Consider the following 27,292-nt stretch of genomic DNA (forward strand, 5'->3'; position numbering starts at 1 on the left):
GGTTCTTGATGCTCTTGTACCATCTCTCTGTCATCCTCCTCGCTCTGTCTTTGCACTCACAGTCTTTTGTGCATCATTAACACTCACATGTGGAAAACCAAAGTTTTACTGAGCAGAAGATGATCATCAGTGACTCTGTCTTTAAAATACTCTTGTTAGAAATATACGACTTTAATGTGAAACATTCAGAGTTTTTTCTCTTGTTGTGTTTGTTTGAAGCTGCTTCTTGTTGGCTTCAGCTGTTTGGAGTTTCCATTTTCTAAACTTCTACATTCTGAACCTTCTTCAGCTCTGAACAGATTATGAAACACTGAATGATTTCAAGCTCACACATTGTCTAATAAACTTACATCTTTCATTCTTTATACAGATTGAGTTCCTGTGGTTTGTCAGAGATCAGCTGTGATTATCTGGCAACAGCACTGAAGGCCAACCCCTCCCATCTGAGAGAGCTGGACCTGTATAAGAACAACCTCCAGGATTCAGGAGTGAAGCATCTGTGTGGTTTTCTGGAGAGTCCAGGATGTGGACTTGAAACTCTGAGGTTAGTCAGCATGTTTTAGTTGTGCTGAGATGAATATGATGTGAAAGTTGTGCTGACAGTAAACTGCAGGCATCAGGCTGATATTATACTGATCCACACTGAGGATCTTCATGGTAAAGTCTGTTTTCTTCTTCTCTGGTTTAGTCCATTGACTGTAGCAGAACAATGTGCACATTTCAAACAGTGATACTCAACGTATGGCCCGCGGCCCACACGCGACCTGCCCAAATTTCCTAATTCAGAGAGAGGGGACCCTGATTAACTGTGTAGCATTCTTCCTCACAGTTCTAAGTATCAGACACAACAATGCTGACTCTCTTTAGCAGGTCAAAGGTCACAGCTCACAGCAGACAGTCAGAAATATTCTAATTCTGATCATTTATCAGTTCTGACACTGTGAGACTTGATCAGAGGTGTGATCATCACAGCAGAGGCCTTTGTGTCAAAGTAACTGAGTATTAAACAGAAACAAATGAAGCAGACTTTCCTGTTCTGGCTTTTTATATCAGATAACCTTCAAAATATTCTGCAGTTGATCAAAAACTGAAGAAAACCACAAATCAACATGTGAACATGACCGGATGCTGCTGAAGTGAAGCAACGTTACAGAAGTTTGATTACAGACACAGCTGAGAGTTTGTAATCTGTGATCATTTTAAAAAGTTTACATTGAACAGCAGAAATGAGGCTTTACTGTCAGAGGCCGACAGCACTGAACACAACAGCAGACTGGTGGGTAATAAACAGTGAATGATGCAGAAACAGATTTTTGAAGGTAAACTGTTCTTGGAGTACACTGAGAGAGCTGTGCAGGCAGTAACAGCCAAAGTCAGAGAGAATTAATGAGCATATTTATCAAACGTGAAGCAGAGTTCGGATCTTCTTTTGCTCCTGGTTCAGTCAGTTTTGGTTGGAGAGAGATGAAACTTGCAGCTTCAGGATCTGTGAGCTGTCGACTTTCAGCCCTGATGGCGTGTCCGTGTACGTGGCGTCGAGTGAACAATCCACGCTCTGTGTTTCCGTCTTTGTGTGTTAGCTGCTCTCATTTACTGTTTTAGCTGTTTGCTGGTTGTTGAAATAGTTTGTGAGCTTTAACCTGAGATTCTGGCAAAATACATTTATATTAAAAATCGATTCAGGATTGAATGAATCAACATTGTTTTATTCAAATTAAAATGATTTAAATGGGAAAATTAATTTTTTACACCCGCCTCTAATGCTGGATAATGTCAGCTGGTCTATGTGCAGCTGGCTGTGAGGCTCATGGAGCGTCTACAAAGTGCAACACTGAAAGAACATCATCCATAAATATTAATAACTTGGACTCTCATACAGCGAGACTAAAATGCCTTTAAACATCAGGTTATCCTGCTGATCCAAGTCCAACACTGAGTTTGTAAAAACATGTTTGTCAATCATTTTGTTTGGTTTATGAGGAAAATGATTCAATAACTTCTTGCTAATACACAACATTTCATCATATTTCCTCATAACCCTCTTTTGTCTGACCATTTGAATCCCATTTGAATTTCCAATAAAGGATCCACAGAGTTTGGTGACAATAATGACAGTAGATGTTTGTGTGAAAGTGCTGGAAGCAAATTAGTGTGTGATGTTCTTTCAGTGTTGCACTTTGTAGACGGTCCCTGAGCACTGGTCTCACAGCCAGCTGCACATAGAGACCAGTGTTGTTAGTCCAGGTCAGAAGATGACTTGTTGGAATGAAAATGAGCTTGTAGTTTGTCTGCTTTAATAATGTGACTGGAAAAAGGTGTTGCACTTCAAATATGTCCATTTCTTTCACACTTCACCTTTAAAAGTGAAGCCATGTGGTTCCTGGAAGGAAAAACACGACTTTTTCAAGTCTTTTTCCTGTTTTTATGATAAATGCACGACTTGAATGTGAAACATTCAGAGTTTTTTCTCTTGTTGTGTTTGTTTGAAGCTGCTTCCTGTTGGCTTCAGCTGTTTGGAGTTTACATTTTATAAACTTCTACATTCTGAACCTTCTTCAGCTCTGAACAGATTATGAAACACTGAATGATTTCACGCTCACACTTTGTCTAATAAACTTACATCTTTCATTCTTTATACAGATTGAGTGTCTGTGGTTTGTCAGAGATCAGCTGTGATTATCTGGCAACAGCACTGAAGTCCAACCCCTCCCATCTGAGAGAGCTGGAAATGAGTGACAACAACCTCCAGGATTCAGGAGTGAAGCATCTGTGTGGTTTTCTGGAGAGTCCAGGATGTGGACTTGAAACTCTGAGGTCATTCAGCATGTTTTAGTTGTGCTGAGATGAATATGATGTAAAAGTTGTGCTGACACTAAACTGCAGACATCAGGCTGATATTATACTGATCCACACTGAGGATCTTCATGGTAAAGTCTGTTTTCTTCTTCTCTGGTTTAGTCCATTGACTGTAGCAGAACAATGTTCACATTTCAAACCTTCAAAGAAGAAGAAAAATCCTCCACTGGATAATTCACTGTGAAACTCTCAAACTCTTCATTCCACCTTAAAGTCTGTCTGACACTGATATCCAAAGCAAAATGGCCGTTTGCTTTACAGACAGCAGTCCAACACAAACATACACACATCATCCAAAACACAGTCCAACATCCAAATCTCCTCCACTGCCAGCATGAATGATGGGAAAGAGAAGGAGGAACACTCTGACATTCAGGGTTAAAATGAGTTTCATAAAGCAGACTGTGAAGATCAAAGCTGCATTAGATAGCTTACATGAATGAATGAGTGGACAGAAGTGGACAGAGATCATCTGAAGCACTTCAAAGGCTTTAAATCATCAATTTCTCTTTATTCTTTATCAACTCTGTTAGTTTCTATCAGTTTTCTGTGGAATGAAGCAAACAGCAGGCTAATAAGATGCTGACCAATAGGTTTCGATTAAAGGTTGTAATTTGTATATTAAAAAGTGCCGTTGCTTTGGCTCAGCAGGGATCAGCTTACAGTTAGAATACAGCTGCTGGATGGGATTAGCATGTCATAGCTATCTACCAAACTGCTAACTGGGGAATTTCAGGCCATCTGTGAATCATTTTTGCTAACTGTTTATTCAGCTTAGGCTCACAGGGCTGGAGCCTGTGCCCTAGCTGTCATAGGGCAAGAGGCGTGGTCCACCTGCACAGGTGAGCAGTCCATCACAGGGCCAACAGAGAGAGACAAAGAAGCAGTCTCTCACATCCACACCTACAACCAATTTAGAAGCACCAATGAACCTAAGCAGCATTTCATTGGACTGTGGGAGAACATCCAACCTCCACAGAAAGGCCCAGCTGACCAACAAGCTTCAACCTACAACCTTCTTGCTTTAAGGCACTAGTGCTAACCACTTTTCCCCATTTCAGCCCAAATCCTGCATTTTCCTGTTTTTGACTCCAGGCCAGCTCCACTAACACTTTCTCATCAGACACTGCCACCTAGTGGAGGAAGTCTTAGTTCCATTTGAAGCTTCAGATTACAGTTAGTTCCTTTATAAAGAGGTGGAAGTGGTGGGGCCACAGCACCATCATCACTGAGTGCCATAGGACACTTAACCTTTGTTTCCATATGCTGGGAACTTCCTGTTGTTCCAAGGAGGACTGGAAAATGTGTGAAAATCTCCCAGTCAGTTCCTCACAGCACACTTCAATCATTTCCCTCCCAAAGCATCAGGACCAGGGCTTTTTCTCTCTTTGATCCCACTAAGAGATTTCCACACAAACACCTTATCAGTGGGACTCAAATGAGTCCAAGTCTTCTGCTGATTCAGGATCACATTCATCTGTGGTCCTTGTTCTGCATCCCCACCATGGACTTCATTCCTTTCCAAGCCAGCCTTGAGTGTCCTTTATTCAGCTCATCCTCTGCTTTACTTTTAGACCTGATTTTAGCTGCTTTATCTCTCTTTCAACAAGTTTCTGTGCCTCAATCTTTTTCTTCTCTCCCTCATAACTAGACAGCTTCTTCTGCCTGAGAACATGTTTGAGTGATTTACTAATCCAGGGCTGCTTATTGGGGAAAATACTTCCTGTTTTCAAAGTAATCCCCATTTTTTCCCAGAAAGAAATGTAAGTAGAAATAGATGATCTAAGTGAGAACATGAGCCTTTAAAAAGTTCCCGTGGGTGCAGTCAAAGCAGTCCCTCAGTTCCAGTATAGAGTCTTTGGTCCAGACTGGAACAACTGTGTGCCCAGTTTGAGCTCTCTTCAGTCCTTTAATCTGACAGACCCAGAGGGGCCATCACATCACATTTAGAAGCTCCCCTAATGGAGCCACAACACATGTCCAATACTTAGTCTGTCTTGTTAGACAAACTGGAAGAAATTATTCAAGGACTTAGTCACAGAACAGAGATTCAAATCTCCAAAATCCAACTGGCTGCATCGGGGCATATAGTCTGAAAACTCTGCACAGTTTCCTGTTTGAAGCTACTTCCTGTTGGCTTCAGCTGTTTGGAGTTTACGTTTTATAAACTTCTACATTCTGAACCTTCTTCAGCTCTGAACAGATTATGAAACACTGAATGATTTCAAGCTCACACTTTGTCTAATAAACTTACATCTTTCATTCTTTATACAGATTGAGTTCCTGTGGTTTGTCAAAGATCAGCTGTGATTATCTGGCAGCAGCGCTGAAGTCCAACTCCTCCCATCTGAGAGTGCTGTTCATGTATGATAACAACCTGAAGTATCCAGATATGAAGCAGCTGTCTGATCTTAAGGAGAGTCCAGACTACAGACTGGAGTGGCTGGGGTCAGTAGAGTGATGGAGTGAGTGGGTGGTGCTGTCAGCAGTATTGTACTAAACACAGTCAGTATGAAACAAAGATCCAGTGTTTCCTGTAAAGCTGCAGCTTCTCAGTGAAGCTGTGAGAGGAGAATGGTGACAGGCTTCAGGATTGGACACAAACACTTCCTGTTTCTGCCTTTTTGTCACCTTTATGGTCACCATAGTAACGGCTGACACGCTCTGATCAAACGCTGTCAACAGCCAATCAGCTCTCTGAACGAAGCAGCATGCAGACCAATGACTGCATTCATTTCCAAGTTTAAAGCAATGAAGAACACAGTCTGTAGGTGAGGAAGAATTTAGTGAGAGCAGATGTTTGGATGGAATTCCTCCAGTTAACAGCTGGAACTGTCCATCATGATTGTTGTGGTTGTTGTTGGGGTTCCTACAGAGCTGAGAGTGGACAGACCAAGGTTATTCTAATGAATGAAAGTCCAAACTTAAACTAGGAGTGAAAAACATTTTCATCAACTTCAAAAAAAATCCAAAGATTAGAAAAAGTGAAGCAACAATGAGTCCTAGTATAGTCCCAGCACTGAAGTCCCTGCTGCTCTTTATACTGGATGTGCTGCATCGCTGACTGACAGCTGATTAAGAGTCTCTGGAAACACTCGTTTATCTCCTCTGCTCTTCCTTCTTCTCTCTGCAGGTGGACGTTGACACATGTAGGAGGGTGTATGTGATGAGAGAGGAGGAGCTGTGTCCTGATGATCCAGAGAGGTTGAAGCAGCAGCAGCTTGTGTGTAGAGCCGCTCTGACTGGGCCATGTTACTGGGAGGTGGAGTGGAGAGTCCAGCATCATCCAGCAGTGACTGACAGAGGAATGAGAAGAAGTGCAGATGACTGTCAGTGCTGCAGAGTGAACTGCTCTGAGAACAGCTCCACTGTCAGACACAATGCAGAGTCCAGCATCATCCCTGTGTGTCCCTCTGGATCTGACAGAGGATCATCAGTGTATCTGGACTGCTCTGCTGCTGCTCTGTCCTTCTACAGTCTCTGCACAGTCTCTGTCTGACTCTGTAAATATTTTACAACTTGTTGTAATTACAGAACATTAATATTATATTCAAACATGTGATCTTATCTTTATTTCTGAATCTTTACCAAATAAAGAAAAAACAAACTAACAAACAGAAACTGTCGTGTCCTTTTTCACCACATCTATGAATCTTTTCTGTGTTTTCCTCTTTTCCTCCTTCCTGGCAGCTCCATCTTCATCATTCTGTGTCCAGTATATGTGAGCATGTCCAAAGCATCTGAGCCTCATGTTACCCGTTTGTGTGAGTTATGCCTGTCAGTGCGTTGTGTTCTTGTGTATAAATAAGGGGCAGGAGACAGTGCTGGATCTCGGAGTTCTTTACTGTCAATTTCTGCAAAATCTGCAATATATAGAAATCCAAAACTGTGAGCTGTGTGTGTTGTGCATCTGCTCAGCCACCTCTCCTCTGGCCATGCTGCAAGGAGCTGTGCATTTTACACTTTTATCGACTCTACAATAATATGACGAATTAAATGCAATATTATAAAATATCAACTTAAGCACTTCAAAGTCAACAAAAAGCTTAAAACAAAACAATTAAATAATATTTCACTGAAAAATCATCAACAACAGCTTATAAGAACAATACACAAAATAATACAGAAACAATTCAACAATAAAATAAAGCTTTTTTCTTTCTTTTCAACTTTAGACAATTTTTATTTCTGCATGAAAAAAGCAGCCGCATAAAATTTCTAGCAAGAGCCTCCTGATAGCAGTCCACATCAACCCCAATAACCAGTCCCTTTTATACACTCTTAAGTCTTTTGTGACTTAACTACAATTCTCAAATCTGTCATCATTTGGAAACAGGCTCCATGAAGGGAGTACAGTTATGCTGTAAATCCTTGCATTGCCAATGCAAGCTTCCCTGGAAACATTATTTTATGTCAGTTTAAACGCAATATCTTTTTTTTTTTAAAATTGACATTTAGGAATCACTGTACAATACCATCAACTTCAACAATTTGTCACTACATGTATTTTTCTTTTTTCTGTATCCAAAATATCTCACTCCCGAGGCGTAAAATACTGACGATTTGTCACGTCCCTTAACTTCTCATGCTGACGCTAAAGGTACCCTTCCACGTTTTTATGTGACGCTGTGGGTTGTCAATTCATTCCAATATGATCCCGCTCGCGGCGATCAGAGACGCTTCAAGCAGAGGCTCCAGCCATCCATTTACACCAAATAATAACCCCGTCACGGCGAAACATGACGCCGTGAAGCACAATCTAACTATAGAACCGGGGACCCTCTCCGCGAACGGGTTTTTCTCCCGAATTTAATGCTTTCTTTTAATGACATCGTTAACATTTCTCAACAAAAACACATGAAAGTATCACTGATAATTCAACAATAAAATCGCTTCATGTTGTGGCCATCACACAGTGTTTTTCAAAGTGATTCACGATCTGAAAGTGCGCAGATTTAACGTACATAATCCTTTGTTAGGTTTATTATTTTCATTTCACACGTAAAACACATTTATAGATTAATTCACCACTCCTGTTAGTTTTGGATGCGCTCGGCTCCAACCAATCAGACGCAACCGGTGTAAGCAAAGGATGATGGGAGAACGGAGAGACCCATTTATAAGAATAAGAAAATGAGGCGGAACTGATTGATTCTAATGCAGGTATGTAAAAAATACATATATTTAAAGTAATACCTTGAAGTGTGTTTCAAAGTTTGTTTTTCGTAAAAGCTTCAAACAAACAGGGGTGACTGATCTCGGAAACGATTTAATGCATTTAAAAATGGCTACAGCTACCGTCAGCATGCTTGCTAGGTAACCTACCTACACGTGGCTACTGCAGCATTAGCCATTTAATCAAACGATGGATTAAATCTATTACAAACGTTAAAGGACTTGTGTGTTGCAAAATACCCTCACATGGTGCGTAAAGCAGTTTTTGCGCTAAGAGTTCTGCTAGCTCGTTATAAACGGCTGATGCTAACGTTAATTGCTAACGTTAACCGGAGCAACAAGACTGAAAATCATTTGAGTTGCGTTAGTTATGTGTTTATGTCACTGAGTTCTGCAAAATCTCTTTCCTCTTTAGCTTGAAAATGAGTGATTCAGAGGATCCCGAGCTGGAGGAAGAGCTTCAGGCTGCTGACGAACTCCTTCAAGATATGCAGGTAAAGTAAACGTTATATTATTAATTTTTATTAATTTTATTTTATTTTATTTTTATTTTATTTTATTATTAATTTTTTTTAATAAATTTTTATATATGTGTATATAAGTTTATGTCAAATTAAGTTGGTTAACTTAAGATGTTTGATAATCTTTGCTTTAATCATAGACTGTATTTTAGGTGTTCCCTTTGTTCCTTGTTAATTGGTAGAATGATGCACAGAGTGAACCTCAGCCAAGACCAGTGCGCTGGAAAAAACGTGACAGACAGGGAGATTTTATTCCTCAAAGGCCATCAACCAGTCGAAGTACTACTTGCATGCCAGGTGGTCAGTGTTCACACAACCATTGGTTTTATCTCACAACTTGTTTTCACCAAACAATTTCAGTAATTAAATATTCTTCAATCTCTTTTTTCCCCCCAGTGTCCAGAGATCAGCATCAATGTCCACGTGAAGAAACTAGTTATGTTACCAGTGTCAACCCAACAAAAGGTACTTTACCTTCTTGTATATATTGTGATTTCTGTTTACTTTTATATTTGTTGTTATAGTTGAGTTAGGCAGGGCTTTTGTGCAGTCCTAAGAAACATACTGCCTAGGGTGTTTTTCACTATGTGGAAGAGTTTCTTCCTTTCTTTCTTTTTTTTTTCTGTTAGTGTATGGAACTGAGGTGCTTCGTCAGGAGCTCCTTCAGTTGTTGGAGGATGGAGAAGAGGACGCAGCCATGACTTGTGAGACGTCGTCTGAGTCAGCTGCTACTCACTGGGCGATCAGAAATATGGTGTCCTCGCAAAAGTGGAAAGAGGCCAGGCCTTGTCTTATAGACAATATGTTAGCTACTCTGGATCCACAGTCACACCGTGTGTGTCAGTGTGGCAAACAAGTAGTTGTGAGGTGTCTGGACTGCCTGCCTCTTCCATTCCTTTGTGCTGACTGTGATATTGCAGTTCACACACGCTTTGTCCTGCACAACAGAGAGGCTGTAACAGGAGGGTTTTTGCAGCCTTCATCAGAGTTTCACAAGCCAATTGGTACGGTTTTTAAGTCTTATGCGTTTCTTGCTATGTACTATGAGTGGGTGCTGTTATTGTATATTTATTGTGTATCAGTTAATTTCCAATTCTTTTTATATATATATTGTGTGTTTTAATGTTAGTTCGGCTGTTGCCTGTCCAAAGGCCAGACCATGTGTGTGACTGCCCAGCAGGTAACATTGAGGTTTCACCCGGCTCAATTGTGGCTCTTGTAACCATAAATGGTAAGTTGCCCTTTTGTCACACACTACATACACAATAGATGTGTTTGGAGGTTTAATTGCAAATTGTGCATTGCTATCTTGGTTTGAATTGCCCTCGGCCCGCAGTATGTATGTATGTGGGCACCTGTCAAAGGTCATTTGGATTTACCAGATCAATTTGAAAACAACATGAAATCCTCACAACATGAAAAAAATGAATGCTTTGAGCCATGACTGAATTTATCCTTATCCTTTCTAAAGGCCGTTATAACCTTGCACTGCCAGTGGTGAGATGCACCAGCTGTGGCCTAATGTGGTCCCCCTCAGTTAAGGACATCCTGGGTAGTGGATATTGGCCTGGCACCTTAAATTTCTGCACCCTGTTTTCAATGGATGTCTTTCAGTCTTTCTATGACATTAAGAAGGCTGCACCAGGGATGTCACTTAAGGCATTTGTCAAAATGCTGGATGAACGAACAGCCCATTTTGGAAGGGTGAGTTTCTAAATTTGCCAAGTTTAAGGAAATTGTGCAAATCAATGTTTATGATGACTGTCCTTGAATATTCTGTTGTATGCCCTCTATTAAAAGACTGGCCGAATATCAGCTGATGCCTTCAGTAGAAGTTTCTTGGAGTGGAGTGCTGTAAAGTTTGAGGTGGACAGGATGTGCAAGGAGCCATGCTTTAGCTGCCCTGCCTGCACTCCAGACATGCTTGCCGTCTCAGTTGATGGAAACCGTAAGCTTTATCGCTTTCAATCTAATGCAAGGTACGTTATGCATTGTGTACATAAATCAAATATGGATTTGTAGAAAAATGTATTTTAATGTTTCTTTTCAAACAACTGTCACTGTGTTTGTCCAGCACTTCAGAGCAGGGGAACTTTGAAGGTGTCTTCATTGAAAAAGATGAGGACGTTGCTGAGTTTGTGAAATACATCCAGAGACATACAAATCATGTAAGATATATATATATATATATATATATATATATATATATATATATATATATATATATATATATATATATATATATATATATATATATATATATATATATATATATATATATATATATATATATATTAGTGCTGTTAGCGTTAATCTTGTTAAAATGACGTTAATGCCATAACCATATACACATTCGTGTGTGTATATACATATATGGATGGGTGGATATTTATTTTATTTTTCTCTTGGTGTTGTCGTAATATTATTTACTTTATCTTAATGTATACTTTCTTTTGTCACCATGTGTATTTAAAAAAACAAACAAAAACAACATGATTTTTATTTTGTGTTATCAGTGCTGTCCTGGGGAGATATGAGGTCTTGTGTGACTTAACACTAATTCAGCTAATTGTTATGCATTTGTTTTAAAAAGTTTGTCCCTGATAGGGCTTAATCATGTCATGTCTTTTATGTTAAAATCTTTGAGTGTATAGGTCCCGGGGAAAGGGTTGTGCGGATCTTCATCTTGGACTGCAGCAAAGGAGTCGTCCAAAAAGTCCACTGGGAAGTTGGATGAAGAGGGCATGGAAATAGCTGTTTGTCGCCACGGAGTCCTCTTAGCTGCATTGAACATGTTTTGAGGGGAGATCTTTGCTTACCCCCTTTTTCTCCAGAGGAAGTTGGCAGCTAGCGTCCCAGGACATATTACGTTCCTTTGCTCCGATGTGGCCTGTAAATATTTCCCCTATTTAACCAAGGTGGCTCAGCAGTGCCCTGAGCTGAGGAACCTCTTGTCAATGCGTCCTTTTCTCTCCGTCATGCATGCAAAGGCTCACACTTGGAAATGCGAGGTATACTGCAGCTTGTAGTTTTGGATTAGTTTGAGACATTTTGTTATAAGGTTGAATGAATTCAGCAGTCATGTATTGTGACCTCCTTTCTATAGATCAAATGGGGAGGTGCGTTTCAGGATGGGGCCGGTTCAACAGTTGGAGAAGAGGTGGAACAAGTAAACAGTTTCCTGTCTAGGGCGGCCATCACAACGAAGTACATGTCTAAAGCAGGTATGTGTTCGTGTCTGAGATTCCACTCAGTATCTTGCTCATTAATTCTTATTTGTATACTAATTGAAATGCAGGGCGAACAGACATGCTGACCCTCCTGGCTTTGGGTTGGAACAAAAGGAAAGTGGAACAACTGGGCCGCACTTTGAGCCAGAGATATCTCAAGGTGATTTTTTTTTTTTTTTTTTTTTTTTTTTTTTTTTTTCAAAAACCATTTTAATGTGTGTGGTAATCGGGGAAAAACACCTGTACTCTAAAAACATCAATGTGAATGACATTTATTAATGTATTCTTAGATCATAAGGATCCTTAGAGAACAAGTGGAGAGCCTGAATGCGACCAAAAATGAGCTGGGTGTGGATGACGACACACTGCAGCAATGGGCTGAAGGTGAGTCTCAATATAATGCACCATAGGACCCACCATGGCCTCATTAAAGAACTTAAGGTAGAGTTAATATCTTTCTGACAGTGTCAACAAACAATGAAAAATAAGTTTTGTACAAGCAGAATTTATGGCAGAGTTGTTGCGTTTCATCAAATTGGATTGAACCTGGGTTGAAATGATGTCGTACTAGTTGGTTTTATAAACCTGAACACCGACATACTTGTTATCTAATGATAATGCAGCACATGAAGGCTACAGATGTCTTATAATGAATGTCATCAAGTCAGTGATTACAGAGTCCACTGTAGTTTGGTGACTGTTACTCATCCTGTATTCTGATTAATATTCCTCTCACTTAGAAACTGATCAAACTGATGGCAGCCTTGGAGCGTTGCAGGCACGAATAGAGGAGCTTGTCGTCATCATCAGAGTGCGAACACAAAGTCTTTACAGACAAAATGGTACGTCCCAGTTTCTTTGAAATGGACCGTTTGATACTTAATTTGTACAGCTACTTTGTAAACAGAATAAAATCAGATCCAGGTTTGTTTAATCTGGATGTGATGCGTGTTCTAGCAAACAAATTGATGAGTGTAGATTAAAATGTAAATATATACATTATGTGAAGGTGTGAATTTTTTTATGATTATTTACAGATAGCAACAAGAGGCGACACAGAATTCGCAAGGTCATCTTAGATGAGAAGAAACGCTTGGCGGCTGCTGTTGACGACTACAACAAGCTTGCTGAACCAACAAAGCAAATCGTATCCAGTGATGCCCTCATCCAGACCGACATTTGGCCCTGGCAGAGCACAAGTGAACGTAAGCTCTTGATTTATAAATATCCTTTTTAAATAAACTCCCAGTATCTGAGCAGTAGTTGAATGTTTGGTTCTTGAGTCATAACGTGCTACTATGTTTTCCCATCTGATGTTGTTAAACTGTAGCTGCTGCAGACCTCCAGACAAAGAGAAAGGTCTTTGAGAAGGTGATGGCTGTGAGGCGCCTGAGAGAGGAGGAGATGATCCTTTGCAGGGAGATGCGGCATCACTGGACAGTGTTGCGAATGCGATCTGTGGTGTTGGGGACAATCTCCTCAGACTGTAAGCACTTTATTTATTTATTCATTTTTTGACGAATCGATTGAAAATAAGAGCAGATGCTAAAGTCTTACTGGATCTTTTACCTATATCTAGATTGCTAGCTAACACTGCCTTCTCCCTTTAAAAAAAAGTTTAATTACAGGATCCTAATTCCTTGTGTTTATGAGGTGAGGGGTTTTTTTTTTTTTTTTTGGTTTGTTTTTCTTACTTCACTCATATTTATTTGTTTTGTTCTTTTTACAGCCTCCCTTGTTGGCATGTCGGCGGATGCACAGAAGGGACTCCATAGCCTGGTTTTAAAAAAACAAAGTGAACTGAAAGCTGAAATGCTCAAAGTAAAGGACATGTACAAGAGAATCCTCAGCTACCAACCACTCCTGGAAATGGACTCGGAGGAGGAGGAAGACATTCCAGACGATGCCACTGAGAGTGATTTGAGCACTTCTGATGAAGACTGATTGTGTCATCCTTGATGTTATTTTTGGTAAAATAAAAAGTGAATCACATCTCTGTTTAATGTGATTTTTCAACAGACATTTTACATTTTGAGAAGAAAAATGGAATTTCCTTGGTGCAGTTGTTTACCCATAATCATGCTTTCCCATGTAATTTAATGACTAGTGTACATGTTCAGATAGACTAACATAATTAAATTTATGGGATGCTTTCTGGGCTGCTCAAATTATCACAAAATTTAAAAGCACGAGGCAGCACACTCACAAGTAAATTTTTTGTTCAGTGTTTTGTCGAAGAAATCAGCAAGTACAATTGATATGTTTGCTGTAGCGGTATGTTTGTTAAGAAGCATGCCAGCACACTGGTGAGCTGACAGTCCCCGAATGCACCCGAGCCACTGACTCGCCCCAGAGCAAATGAAATTGCTTATCTAGAAAGACAACCGTCATCAAAGAAGAAGTAAAAGAGTAGGAAACAAATGGTAAGGGAAGGTACTGTGCAGTAGGAAAGAAAGGCCAGAGCCGTGCAAAATGACCTCCGGCAGGCCACAAATGTGCACGTCTGCTCAAACGGTCAGAAATGGACTCCATGAGGGTGGTATGAGGGCCCGACTCCTGCCCTGTGCTCCTCACAGATGAAAGCAGGTTCACACTGAGCACTTGGGACAGAGTCTGGAGACGCCGTGAAGAACCTTCTGCTGCCTGCAACATCCTCCAGCATGTCGGTTTGGCATTGGGTCAGTTTTGGTGTGGGGTGGCATCTCTTTGGGGACCGCACAGCCCTCCATGTGTTCGGCAGAGGTAGCCTGACTGCCATTAGGTACTGAGATGAGATGCTCAGACCCCTTGTGAGACCATATGCTGGTGCGGTTGGCCCCGGGTGCCTCCTAATGCAAGACAATGCTAGACCTCATATGGCTGGAGTGTGTCAGCAGTTCCTGCAAGACGAAGGCATTGATGCTGTGGACTGGCCCGCCCATTCCCCAGACCTGAATCCAATTGAGGACATCTGGGACATCATGTCTCGCTCCATCCACCAACTGCACCACAAAATGTCCAGGAGTCTGGGAGGAGATCCCTCAGGAGAGCATCTGCCACTTCATCAGGAGCATGCCCAGGTGTTGTAGGGAGGTCATACAGGCATGTGGAGGCCACACAGACTAGTGAGCCTCATTTTGACATGTTTTAAGGACATTACATAAAACCAGATTAATGATTCTGTATTGCATTGATCAAGGAACCAACCCAATAGGAGCTAAAGGAATCCTCTTGATATTACTTCACTCAGTAAGTTTATATTATCTTTAATGTGCATTTTCTTCATCAGTTCAGGGGTGCCCAATCCCGGTCCTCGAGAGCTACCGTCCTGCAGCTTTTAGATGCATCCTTGTTCCCACACACCCGAATCAAGTGAATGGCTTGCTATCAGGCCTTTGCCAAACATGATGGCATGCTGAAGAGGTAATCAAACCATTTGATTCAGCTGTGTTGGAGTAGGGATGCATCTAAAAGCTGTAGGATAGTAGCTCTCGAGGACTGGGATTGGGCAGCCCTGGTTTAGAACATAACATGTTAGCGCTCCCTGGTCCTTTTTGGAGACAGATCCTGAGACAGCAGGCAGCTATGGAGAACTCGTGTCAGCTGTGGTAATTAAGTAATACTTTGATTTAATATTGATTTCATGACAACTATCCTCAGGCACATATTCCTGGATATATATAATGACATAAGTAAAACTCCCATTTTAGAATCATTGCCTTCTTTGATCTGACTTATTGCCTCAGACTTTGGCCCTGTGTCCCCAAAAGTCTAGAAAATCCATGACACTGAGTAAGAGGCCTTGATCATGTTATAAGTGAGAGAGTTTGGTGTAACAATGGTTGAACATGCCAAATCAACCCACAACATACTGCCATTCCCCAGCTGTCACCTGCATATGCATCAAACCAAAATCCAGTATCATAGCCACATGATAGACATAAAGATGAGGTTAAAAGGGTTGTATCATTTTGCCAGATAGATTCATCCCCAAAAAGATAAACATTCGTCAAAAACCAAAGTTTGTGAATATTTGCTGTATTGCCAGGCCTAAACCAACCTGTTAAACTTATCAAATTATTGTCATAGATACAAACCTATTGATTGAAACAGAATAATCCATTCAAGCCTCCATCATCATCCAAGATCACTGTTACTATTCAGATTATTTTATCTCTTTTTTCCTCTAGAATGTTTTGAAAATCAGCATTTTCAATAGATCAATAGACTTTTTAAAAGTTTATTTTGATCCTATTGTTTACTTGTGTAATTGCATTTTTATTGAAATTATGACAGGAAAACCCTTAATCAAATTGTATCTTTGATATCTAATAATATTAACAATAATGTTACATATGTAATATGTACACAATAATAATTTGCAAACAAACAAGAAAAATAGCAAAAAATGTCAATTTCTTTTCTAATACCCTGTATATAAAAACCACCAACTCCAAATGTGCAATTGTCACTGCATCTAAACATGACATATTACAAAAGGTAGAAACATATAATATACAATATGTTCTGAAGCTGGTACTGGTGCAGTTAACTTTGCTTTATGCTCCCATACACAGTAGGTGTTATTTACTTTAACTTGTAATATGTTATAATAAGCAAGTCACTTCTATATTTATGAGAATGTAGACAATAATGTTGGCTGATATGTAAAACTATGAGATATTGAGTGCAGGGAAGATATTATTGATCGATCAGATTCATGAATGTGTTAGGTACAAAAGCCACTTAGAGAGTGAAACAGAGACTGGCACTGGTTGAAATGTATAGAAAATATTTTATTTTGAACTTTTATGCTGAACTACAAACTGTGAACTGTGCCATCTCTGCGACCTGTGGTGCCTGGTTTACTCTGTGTAAAACTGCGCCGGTTCCCATGTGTCATCCCATACTTTGCCACTGTCAGGAGAAAAACATAACAAACAACAACCACAACCACACACAAAATAGGATAATTTAGGTTGTGACATATGACAATTTTTTAGGATGAAATATCTTCTATATTCATGTCATACTTTATACACCTTCATTGTAATATAAATTAATCAAATCAAGTCAGAGACTAATAATATATGCAGTAGATGTCAAACAGGACCACAGCAGCAGCCACGAGCCATCGGAACCTGCTGGATGAGAGAGCACAGAAACTCCAGGGAAGAAGTTTAGTTAGTAACATGCATGAACTGCATTACTGAGACATGTATGCTTACAGATGGTGAGGGAGAGGGGGAGAGTTTTTAGTAAAAGGAGATGTGACTGCATCTTCAACCAATACTGAGCCTGCATAACCCTGAAAGAGACAGACAGAGGAGAGAGAGAGAGAGAGAGAGAGAGGGGGGGGGGACACTAACCCACAGCAGTCTGGTCCTATGACAGCATAACTAAAGGCTGACCTGAACCAGCCCTAACTATAAGCTCTATAAAGAAGTAAAGTCTTATGCCTACTCTTAAAAGTGTTGACCATGTCCACCTCCAAAACTCATAATGGACTTTGGAGGTGGACTGCTATCAAGCTCCTCACAGAAGAGCAGCTTGATTGCTAAAAGCTCTCAATTTACTTTAGTTCAAATACATGAATTCAAATTGAGGTGAGAACTATTTATCAACAATATGAATGTCTGTTCCCGTTGTTACTACATACCATGTTAAGCAGGGCTTCCACTTGACTTTAACTTCTTCTTTTTCCTGAAAAACATGGTATAAACAAACAGTTAATTAAGAAAGACATGCAAGTTGGATACAAAAAGGAGCTTATAAACATTTATGTACTATTGAATGGCTCAATATATTATAAAATTAGTTTACAAAAACATAAGAACCACTACAATGCTTGTACTGCCAGCATCGAGTGCATGTCAGCAAAGCAACACTGCTTACATTGTGGCTCACAAGCAAAACTAACTGAAGCAGATGTTACTGAATGGGAAGGAGCACCTCCACATCAATCACTCCTTCTGAGCATGATGTCAGGAGGACTTTAAAGAACGTAAACACCAGGAAGGCAGCACGACCAGGTCATATCAGATGGTATGTTCTTATTTAATGTCCTATTTGGAGCAAAATACAGACTCAGTGGCTAAATTAATGTAGATTCAACAAACACAAAAGCTCATGGATAGTCAGTCAGGCACAGTTCAAATCCGGGAAGTCCAAAGATGCAAACAAATCTGCACAACAGCAGGCTAAATTACTTACATTTACAACTCTCCTGTCTACTATCTCTTCATATTTGAAAATTTTCTGGGTACGGTGTTTTCGGCATTCTGAAAAATAACAAATGAAATATTTACATGAGGTCTGTAAAACTGGAGATAATGCAAACATTAAGAAAAAGAAATCTTAACAAACTTAACGAACCTGTCATGTGTTTCGTACACTTACAATACCATAACGTCTAACCTTTCCTTGTCCTTTTTTTGTTTGGGACATCAGAGGTGTACACCGTAGAAATTGAGGGAGATGCAGGATGTGGAGATGGAGAGGAGGATGCAGGAGGAAGCAGAGACAGAGAGGAAGATGCAGGAGGAAGCAGAGACGGAGAGGAAGATGCAGGAGGAAGCAGAGACGGAGAGGAAGATGCAGGAGGAAGTAGAGATGGAGAGGAAGATGCAGGAGGAAGCAGAGACGGAGAGGAGGATGCAGGAGGAAGCAGAGACAGAGAGGAGGATGCAGGAGGAAGCAGAGATGGAGAGGAGGATGCAGGAGGAAGTAGAGACGGAGAGGAAGATGCAGGAGGAAGCAGAGATGGAGAGGAGGATGCAGGAGGAAGTAGAGACGGAGAGGAAGATGCAGGAGGAAGCAGAGACGGAGAGGAAGATGCAGGAGGAAGCAGAGATGGAGAGGAAGATGCAGGAGGAAGCAGAGACAGAGAGGAAGATGCAGGAGGAAGCAGAGACGGAGAGGAAGATGCAGGAGGAAGCAGAGACAGAGAGGAAGATGCAGGAGGCTGACAGAGGGAAGATGTTGGTACAGGCTCTAAATGAAGAATAAATTCCTCGTTTAGAGCCTCTGGGTCTGGGACTGGTCCAGCATCCACATTGTCAGCAGAGGATGGTCCAGCTGCTGGTGTAGAACTTTCAGCAGGAGGTGAAGCTTGTAATTCTGCAAAATTTTAAATATTACACATTCATTAAAATGGGTTGAAAAAATGTACAGTACACATAAACACATAATAAGTAGTGATTTGCATGTTTTCAGTTAATTTTTTACTAAAGTTACAACTTGTAAATATTGGCATCAAATAAGTCATCTCACACCCTCACTGACCCAAATCATTCAGTACAAGTGCCCTCGGGGGTAGTGTGACATCTGTAGTGCTTTTCTACATTGTACATGAATAAATTAATGAGTGTGACTATAAATCCAGATAGCTAATGATTTTTTTCCTCTGATGACACTACTTACCTGAATTTGTAGTGCATAACATTTGACACTTAAAGCTAGTGCTGTGACTTAAGAGTTTTGTACAATGGTGATGCTAACTACCTAAGGAAGGTAATCAGGTAACCTCTTAAGAAGTATATAAGTTATTTAAGAATCATGGTGTTCATATTGGTAACATTATATAACATTTGTTATACTAGAAAGTCTCGAAGAGAATTATCAGGTCTGGTTTTCGTGAAGATTTTTAAAATTACATTTGTATATACATGAGTGTGAAAGACCATACTATACACACACACATACAAAATTGTTCAGGTGGGTAACACCAGAGGTTCAGGATGGCTAGCTTTGGTGATGTGAACGCCACATGGGGAGGTAATAAGGCATATATAACACTATTTTCATGTTAGCAACAGGACATGTAGAGCAGCTGTCACCTCACAGCAAGACGGTTACTGGTCTGAACCTTGGCTGAATAATAGAATAGAATAGGACAGAATAGAGTAGAGTAAAATAGAATAGCTGGTGACTGTTAACTATCCTCATCCTCACCATCTTGTTTGTCTCTGTGTACCCCGTGATGATCTGCTTTCTTATCTAGGGTGTACCTATGAGGATGGGCTACCTGATAAGGACACCTGGTTACAGATAATGGACAAAGCATATCTTACTTCTCAGAAGGTGTTCATAAAGCTTCCTCATCTTCATGAGGATGTCACGTGCAGCACCTTCCGCTGGTTCGATCTGAGTGATCACGTCCCCTACTATACGGCCCTTACGGTCAAACTGTCCAAGAAACAGAATAGGCTGGTAGCCCAGGGCATGAAGTTTGGAAACCTGCAAGAACAACAAAGAAAAACATATGCAGCCAGTCTTTCGTGTAAGCAAATTGATGTTTAAGTTTCACATCTTTGTTGTTTTATTGTTGTAGATAGTTAAAAAGTATTTATGGTGACCAAACCTGTAAATGTATGATAAAATCCATCTTGAAATGTTTTGTCTCTCAGTTAATAGCCGATTAAATTAAAATTCAGAAGTAGCTTAAATAAAAATAGTTTTTAACAAGTTTTTCGTAGTTTGATGTCTTTAGTGTGATGATGTTATTCTGATATGAATATCTTTTTTATTTATGCTCTTTTATGTGTATATACCTGTCTTGTTAGTTTCTTACTTCGTGATATACAAGGAAACATTGACAACTGTGATTAATAAAGAATTGTCTAGCAGACCAACCACTTATTAGATCAGAACTTTTAAACTTACTGACAACTGGGCTGAATTAACCACCCTGCTCGCATTTCTGTTTTTCTTAACAGAGGCAGCCCAGTTAATGTTTTTAAACTGTTCGTGTTTTTTTTTCAATCCCTCCTTTACGTTCAGGCTGCCCAGGCATCCACTGCATGTCTTCCTGTTGCAGGTGTTTGGAGCCTGACAGGAAGGGCATGGTTTGGTTTTTGGTTTTGTCATGTCTGCAAATGAAAATGTAACATGTAGGGATTATTTCAGGTCTGCTTTGGTTAAATGATTACAAAAATAATTTATGACCAAAGAAATAACTTATATTACGAGGCATTATTACACCATATTTAGAAAAAAAATCGATTAGAGATTAAAGTCGTTAATATTGAGTTAATTACGTGAATAGGGTTAAAAAAAACTGAATTGATTAAAGAAAAGATACATTGCTAAAATAGAGCAGTACTAACATTAGCTGGCTGGCTAAGCAAGTGTCTTACACATGGGAATACATCACAAAGAAAAATTAAATTAAACTTTTGCAGAAGTAGTTCTCTTGGTACACAGACTGCTCTGTGAAAACATTTCAAGTTTAATATCAGCTGATTAATATTTCAGTGAACATGCAAATTACCCACAGTTTATCACAACTTACCTAGCTAAGATCTGTGTCGAGTCGGAAAATTCCTGCAGGACCGTGAGTTGAAAGATACATTTACTACGACTCCCAAGATGCATTGCAGTAAAAACCATCCAATCGCCTTGCTTAAGATCTGTTGACGTGTCGCTAAAGGCGCGCTGTAGATAAATATTGCAATTTGTAAAAAATAAAATAAATAAAAATAAATTTGCAATTTGTAATTACATAATTAAACACTGGGCCAGTTTATTTTCGCATTATCAATGGTTATTATTTTAGAGTAAATAAAGGAATAACGGGTAGCACCAAGCTGTTGTTATCTTCATTTCCATAGCAACGGCGGTTGAAGATTATGGGTAGTGTGCAGTTACGGGATTAGTGCGCTGTCTGCATAAATTGGTCTGATTGGTTGGAGCCGAGCGCATCCCAAACTAACAGATCGCACTTTCAGATCGTGAATCACTTTGAAAAACACTGTGTGATGGCCACAACATGAAGCGATTTTATTGTTGAATTATCAGTGATACTTTCATGTGTTTTTGTTGAGAAATGTTAACGATGTCATTAAAAGAAAGCATTAAATTCGGGAGAAAAACCCGTTCGCGGAGAGGGTCCCCGGTTCTATAGTTAGATTGTGCTTCACGGCGTCATGTTTCGCCGTGACGGGGTTATTATTTGGTGTAAATGGATGGCTGGAGCCTCTGCTTGAAGCGTCTCTGATCGCCGCGAGCGGGATCATATTGGAATGAATTGACAACCCACAGCGTCACATAAAAACGTGGAAGGGTACCTTTAGCGTCAGCATGAGAAGTTAAGGGACGTGACAAATCGTCAGTATTTTACGCCTCGGGAGTGAGAACGGGTTGAAAATATCCATACAAAAGGAATGAAAGAAAAAAAAAAAGAAAAATAGAAAAGGAAGCAAAGCAGAAAAAAAATACAAAAAATACAAAAGGCATGTAGGGAGTGTGTTTTTGTTTCCATTAATATAACTAATATTTCCTCTAGTCTTCTAGTAGTTAACACCGTCAAAATCAAAAAAAGGCCTGCGTTTTTTAATATAGTCCATCTATTTCTTCCATCGAGATACAAACAGGTCCCTCTTGTAGTTCACATCTGCTGTCGTTTTTTCCATCCTGTAAATGTCCATTGTCGTTCATCCACATTTTCATAGTTGGGCTCTCAGAAGAAAGCCATTTTTTGTGATGGCTTTTTTGGCCGCTGCCAGTAAAATATTAAACAAGTATTTATCGTTCTTTGTCCATCCTTCTGGCATAAGTCCAAAAAATAGAGTTTTACTTTCCAAAGGTAAATATCTTCCAAATGTCTCTTGTATTGCTGCATGTATTCCCTTCCAATAAGTTTTAATGACATGACAGTCCCAGAAAATATGATAGTGATTTGCATTTGTATTTCCACAATTTCTCCCGCAAGCGGGAGGGTTACGTTCATAGTGACATTTTTGGTCAGGTGTAATAAAATATCTTATCAGGCTTTTCCACCCAAATTCCCTCCAGCTCTGTGAGCTGCTACATTTCCATTGATATGCCCATATTGTTGTCCATTCTTCTTCCTTTATCTCTATTCCTCCCTCCATTTCCCATTTTGTTTTAATATATAAAGTCGAGTGTAATTTCATATTTATCAATCCTTTATAGAGGTCACCTATAATACCTCTGTTTTTATTTGAACTGTGTGCCCTTTTAAATACGTCTAGCAGCTGTTTACTTAATTCAGCCTTAGCTTTTATCTTTTTGTTGACAAAATGCCTCATCTGTAGATATGTATAAAAATCCTGTGTTTCTAGTGAATATTTATCTTTCATTTTATCAAAACTAATTAGTCTCCCTTCCTCCATTACCATACATAAAGCTGTTAATCCTTTATTTGTCCAATCTTTGAATCTGGTGTCCAATTTATTTGGAGCAAAGTGTGTGTCGTATGCACACCACTTAAGAATTGCTATATCCTCTTCTATTTTATATTCTTTTATTACTGTTTCCCAAATTTTAAAAGTCAATTTGATCCATGGATTTTCAATAGTTTTTATTAAATCTTGCAGGCTGCTGTCTGCTATAATAGCTTGTATGGGGATGGAGGTCAGACTCTCCTCAATAACTTTCCATTGAGCATCATATGAAGGATTACACCAGCATATCATAGGCCTTAATTGTGCTGCCCAATAATAATCCCTAAGAGAAGGTAAGCCCCACCCCCCTTTTCCTTTGTTAAGTTGTAAGGTTTTAAATCTAATTCAGGGCCTTTTTCCTTGCCATATGTATCTTGACAAAATTTTATCCCATTCATTAAATTGTTTCTGGTTAATTTCTATTGGTAATGTTTGAAATAGATATAATAATTTAGGAAGTATATTAATTTTAATTGAGTCTATTCTCGAATACAAACTTAAATATGGAATTAGATTCCATCTCGCTATATCTTCCTTAATTTTTTTTTGTATTGGTAAGTAATTTCGTTTTAATAGTTCTGTAAGATCCTTAGGTATTATGACTCCCAGATATTTAAAGTACTCTGTTTGCCATGCTAATTGGTACTTATTTTTAATTTCTTCTGATGGAATATAGTTGTACTTCAGCAATTGTGTTTTACTCATATTAACTTTATATCCTGATAGTTAACCAAAGTATTCAAATAATTGCATTAATTTAGGTAGAGAGTTTGATGGTTGACCCAAAAATATTAAAATATCATCTGCATAGCAGGCTAACTTATGCTCCTTCTCATGGATATTAATACCTTCTACTTCTTTGTTTTGCCTTATATATTGAGCCAATGGTTCCAGATATAACGCGAATAATAATGGTGAGCACGCACAGCCCTGCCTTGTTCCTCTTTGCAGCTTAATACTATTTGATAGGTAGCCATTAATTTTAATCCTTGCCGTAGGGTTATCATAAAGTGCCTGTATTGTCTTAATTATTATTTCATGCAAGCCAAATCTACGCAAGACTCCATAAAGAAAGTTCCAATTAACTGAATCGAATGCTTTTTCTGCATCGATACTGATTACCATTGCTTCTATTTTATTCTTTTGAATATGGTTAATAATTTGTAGTGTCCGTCTTACATTATTTTGTATTTGGCGCTCTCGAATAAAACCTGTTTGATCATTATGAATTAGACTTAGACTAGGTAAGAACTTTTGTAATCGTCTAGCCATGATAGATGTAAACAGTATCTGTATTAAGAACAGATATTGGTCTATATGACGCACATTCTAATTTATCCTTGTTTTCTTTTGGGATAGCAGAGATATTTGCTTCTTTCCAGCTAGAAGGTACTTGAGCCTTCTTTAAGACCCAATTCAGTGTGAGAAGCATCACTGGTATTAATTCTTCTTTTAGCTCCTTGTACCATTCTGCCGTATATCCATCTGATCCTGGGGATTTATTTATTTTAACTTTACTTATTGCTATTCTTAGTTCCTTTTCTGTTATATCTTCAATTAAAGTTTAATAAAACTTATTAACCAGGATCCAAAGTTTTTGGCACAATCCTGGGTCAGCTGATTCACTGTTTATGTTTTTGAGTTCAGTTTGTTTTGTGATTATAGTTCTGGTTTCTGTTTCTATGTCTTCACTGTGTCCCACGTCTCGTTATTTTGGACCCAGTGTTATATTTCCCGTTTTACTTTGACAGTCCTGTTTTACTGTTTCCTGTCTCATGTGTGTAATTGGTCCCAGCTGTGTTTCCCTCCTGTCTCCCGTTCCCTGATTACTAAACTGCGTCCACGCCGCCGGCGCTCCTCTTCACAGCTGGATTCCAGGATTTCAGAGCATCCAGCTGTGGTGAGTGATGGAGACACTTTCTCTGCTTCCTCAGTAATCAGGACTGTTTATTGAAAATCAGAGAACATAAAGGACTGTTTTTCACCTGCCCATTCTGAACCTGGACATTAAAGACTGCTCGCTTCAAGGACATTAATCCCAGTGTCAGCCAGCCAATAATAGCCTGTGTTTTTCAGCTCTTTAGGAGTCAGAAATGATAAAGACAGAGGCTGTGTCCCAATTCAGCGACCACACGCTTCGGAGTACGCTCAGTACACGTACTACGGATGGTGCGTACTATAAGTACGAGAAGTGCGGCCCGTGAAATGGGACGGTCTACCCTTCAAATTTGCGTCACCAGCTGTGCCTGCCCGTACCACCCCTCCCGATCGGCAACATAGACACAGACCACGTCCTTCCGTGTGTAATTTCCCTGCTAATGGAAGAGCCCCAACAACCCACCCATCACAGATGAATGATCTTGTTGCGACTACGAGACAACCACAAGCAGGTACAGTGACAAATTCATGTCGACATTCCGACCCCCCGGAGATATTTGACGTGTGTACCTGTGTACGTAACACCCTGATATATGCCACTGTAGATGTGAGTCCCAAATAGGAGTGTCTACGCCCGTAGCCAGCACACTGCAGCAGTACAGCCTAGGACATGCCACACAAGAGCAATTAACCAAAAACCCAAATAATGTCACCACAAGTACAGTGTCCACTGCCTGCGAAAATAAGAACAGCAACAGTCAGAATAATAACTAGAATAAAAACAATGTCTGTCATTTTCTGTATTTGCCTTCACCAGACCAGAGCCCTGTACTGCAGGATCAACCTGAGTGTCCCAGTCCTGGACAGATTCTACAACAATGAGGACACCAGGCCTGATTTCCGCCTCAGCAGGTAGTCCGTGACAGCGCTGCTGAGTCTACTGAACCAGGATCGGAGACATGGTTGGGGTGCAGAGGGTCACAGAGGAGGTGGTGGCCACGCGCCATCAGGTCATCCACCTCCCACGGACCCCAGAAGACCAAGATGCCATGTCCAATGGGTTTGCACAGCTGGCAGGCCACAGGGCCTTTGTGAAGGCTGCTGGTGCAATTGACTGCTGCCATGTCCGCATCAATCCCCCCAGCGGCCCTGACGGTCAGTGCTACAGGAACAGGAAGTTGTTCCCGTCCATAATCCTGCAGGCAGTTTGTGATCATCAGGGCCGTTTCATTTATACATATGTGGGCTGGCCGGGGTCAGTGCATGACTCCAGGGTGCTCCGCTACAGCCCACTGTATCGGCAGGCCATTTACCCTCCTCCAGGGCACTTCATCCTTGCCGATGGAGGGCACCCATGTCTCCAGCATCCACTCCACCTCATCACTCCCTACAAGAGGCCAGTCCAAGGTGTGGGAGCCCTGCGCTTTAACTCCCATCATTCCAGGGCACGCTGTATTATAGAGCGTGCCTTTGGAATGATCAAGACAAGGTTCTGGGCTATCTTCCTCCAAGCGCAGGAGGTGCACCACGTCTTTGTGCCACATGTAAGTCAGTAGGATACATAAGCAGTGTTTCAATAATAATCATCATGATATAATGCAGTGATTCCTGAGATTAGGGACAAAACAGGTTTTAATTTTCTAAAATATATTTTTTGATTTTTCAAAAACACATTTACATATAATTGTTACACAAAGTTTTGGCTGTCTCACCATGTTTTGGTACAATCTCCCAGGTGTAACATTTTTTAATAATTTATGTTTTTGCTGGAGAAGTGCAAGGTTTTTGTCAACACCGTCAGACACAAAGAAATGCAAAAATATATATTTTAAATTAAGTTGTTTCAGCTATTTTGACTATTAGCAGCTTCTCTATTCTATTGTTTATGCACATATGTTTTCAAAGTAATTATACCACATTTAAAAGTAAGATTGTTTTGGCTTTTTATTATTAGAGTTACAGTCATACATATTTTCAGAAGCTTGTATTTAATCTGTATAAGAAACAATCATATTAAGCAGCATGCAAATTACACATTTATTGAGAAAATTACGTATTTTTATTGGAAGATCATGAGGGAGGAAAATATATGGTTCTCCAAAAGAGAAAAATAAACAAAAACTCCATATTATGGAGTTGACAAGGTGCTGACGGTGGTGAAACAAATCTGACGGTGGTGACACACTAATAGAAAACAAGATATTATTTCTTTCAAAATGACAATTAAACCTTAACAACCTTTGTAATATCACAAGACACATCATAACAATTCTGTTTTTGCACATGTCAAGTTCTACATCTTAATAGTTCACCAGCAAGTAGCTGCCTGCTACTCCTTGATTCCTAAAGTACTCTGTGGTTGTGTGTTTAGACCCTGTTGTACTTTCTCTCCTTTTGTCTCTCTGTGCTTGTTTCCAAAACCTTCTCTTCTGCCTTTTTTCTCTTCCTTTCAGATCACTGGTGTTCT

At 39.8% G+C, this 27,292-nt stretch overlaps 2 protein-coding genes and 1 pseudogene across 2 annotated transcripts; all 3 read left to right on the top strand.

Annotated features, from left to right (window-relative positions):
* The window catches only part of LOC134615929 (NACHT, LRR and PYD domains-containing protein 14-like), an 851,239-nt pseudogene extending 848,001 nt beyond the window's left edge, over positions 1-3,238 (top strand).
* A 4,715-nt stretch (positions 3,239-7,953) lies between these two features.
* On the top strand, positions 7,954-11,353 carry LOC134615934 (uncharacterized). The gene is made up of 10 exons (XM_063460621.1): positions 7,954-8,019; positions 8,447-8,525; positions 8,735-8,852; positions 8,949-9,017; positions 9,182-9,556; positions 9,733-9,783; positions 10,024-10,256; positions 10,353-10,531; positions 10,627-10,720; positions 11,207-11,353. The coding sequence occupies exons 2-10, from the start codon at positions 8,454-8,456 to the stop codon at positions 11,351-11,353; spliced, it is 1,338 nt and encodes a 445-aa protein (XP_063316691.1). The 5' UTR covers positions 7,954-8,019; positions 8,447-8,453.
* Positions 11,354-11,413: 60 nt separating this feature from the next.
* Positions 11,414-13,726, top strand: LOC134615792 (uncharacterized). The gene is made up of 8 exons (XM_063460456.1): positions 11,414-11,563; positions 11,659-11,776; positions 11,851-11,942; positions 12,073-12,166; positions 12,523-12,624; positions 12,820-12,987; positions 13,113-13,268; positions 13,512-13,726. Exons 1-8 carry the CDS (start codon positions 11,510-11,512, stop codon positions 13,724-13,726), a joined length of 999 nt encoding a protein of 332 aa, XP_063316526.1. The 5' UTR covers positions 11,414-11,509.
* The last annotated feature ends 13,566 nt before the right edge of the window (positions 13,727-27,292 follow it).

This window comes from Pelmatolapia mariae, linkage group LG17 (assembly GCF_036321145.2).
Source record: "Pelmatolapia mariae isolate MD_Pm_ZW linkage group LG17, Pm_UMD_F_2, whole genome shotgun sequence".
NCBI classification, from domain to species: Eukaryota; Metazoa; Chordata; class Actinopteri; order Cichliformes; family Cichlidae; genus Pelmatolapia; species Pelmatolapia mariae.

Coding starts and splice junctions, on each gene's coding strand:
- LOC134615934 (XM_063460621.1), top strand. CDS start 8,454: ATGAGTGATTCAGAGGATCCCGAGCTGGAGGAAGAGCTTCAGGCTGCT. Junction 9,018..9,181: donor CAGTGTCAACCCAACAAAAG/GTACTTTACCTT, acceptor TTTTTCTGTTAG/TGTATGGAACTGAGGTGCTT. Junction 10,532..10,626: donor CGCTTTCAATCTAATGCAAG/GTACGTTATGCA, acceptor GTGTTTGTCCAG/CACTTCAGAGCAGGGGAACT.
- LOC134615792 (XM_063460456.1), top strand. CDS start 11,510: ATGCGTCCTTTTCTCTCCGTCATGCATGCAAAGGCTCACACTTGGAAA. Junction 12,988..13,112: donor CTGGCAGAGCACAAGTGAAC/GTAAGCTCTTGA, acceptor GTTAAACTGTAG/CTGCTGCAGACCTCCAGACA. Junction 13,269..13,511: donor GGGGACAATCTCCTCAGACT/GTAAGCACTTTA, acceptor TTCTTTTTACAG/CCTCCCTTGTTGGCATGTCG.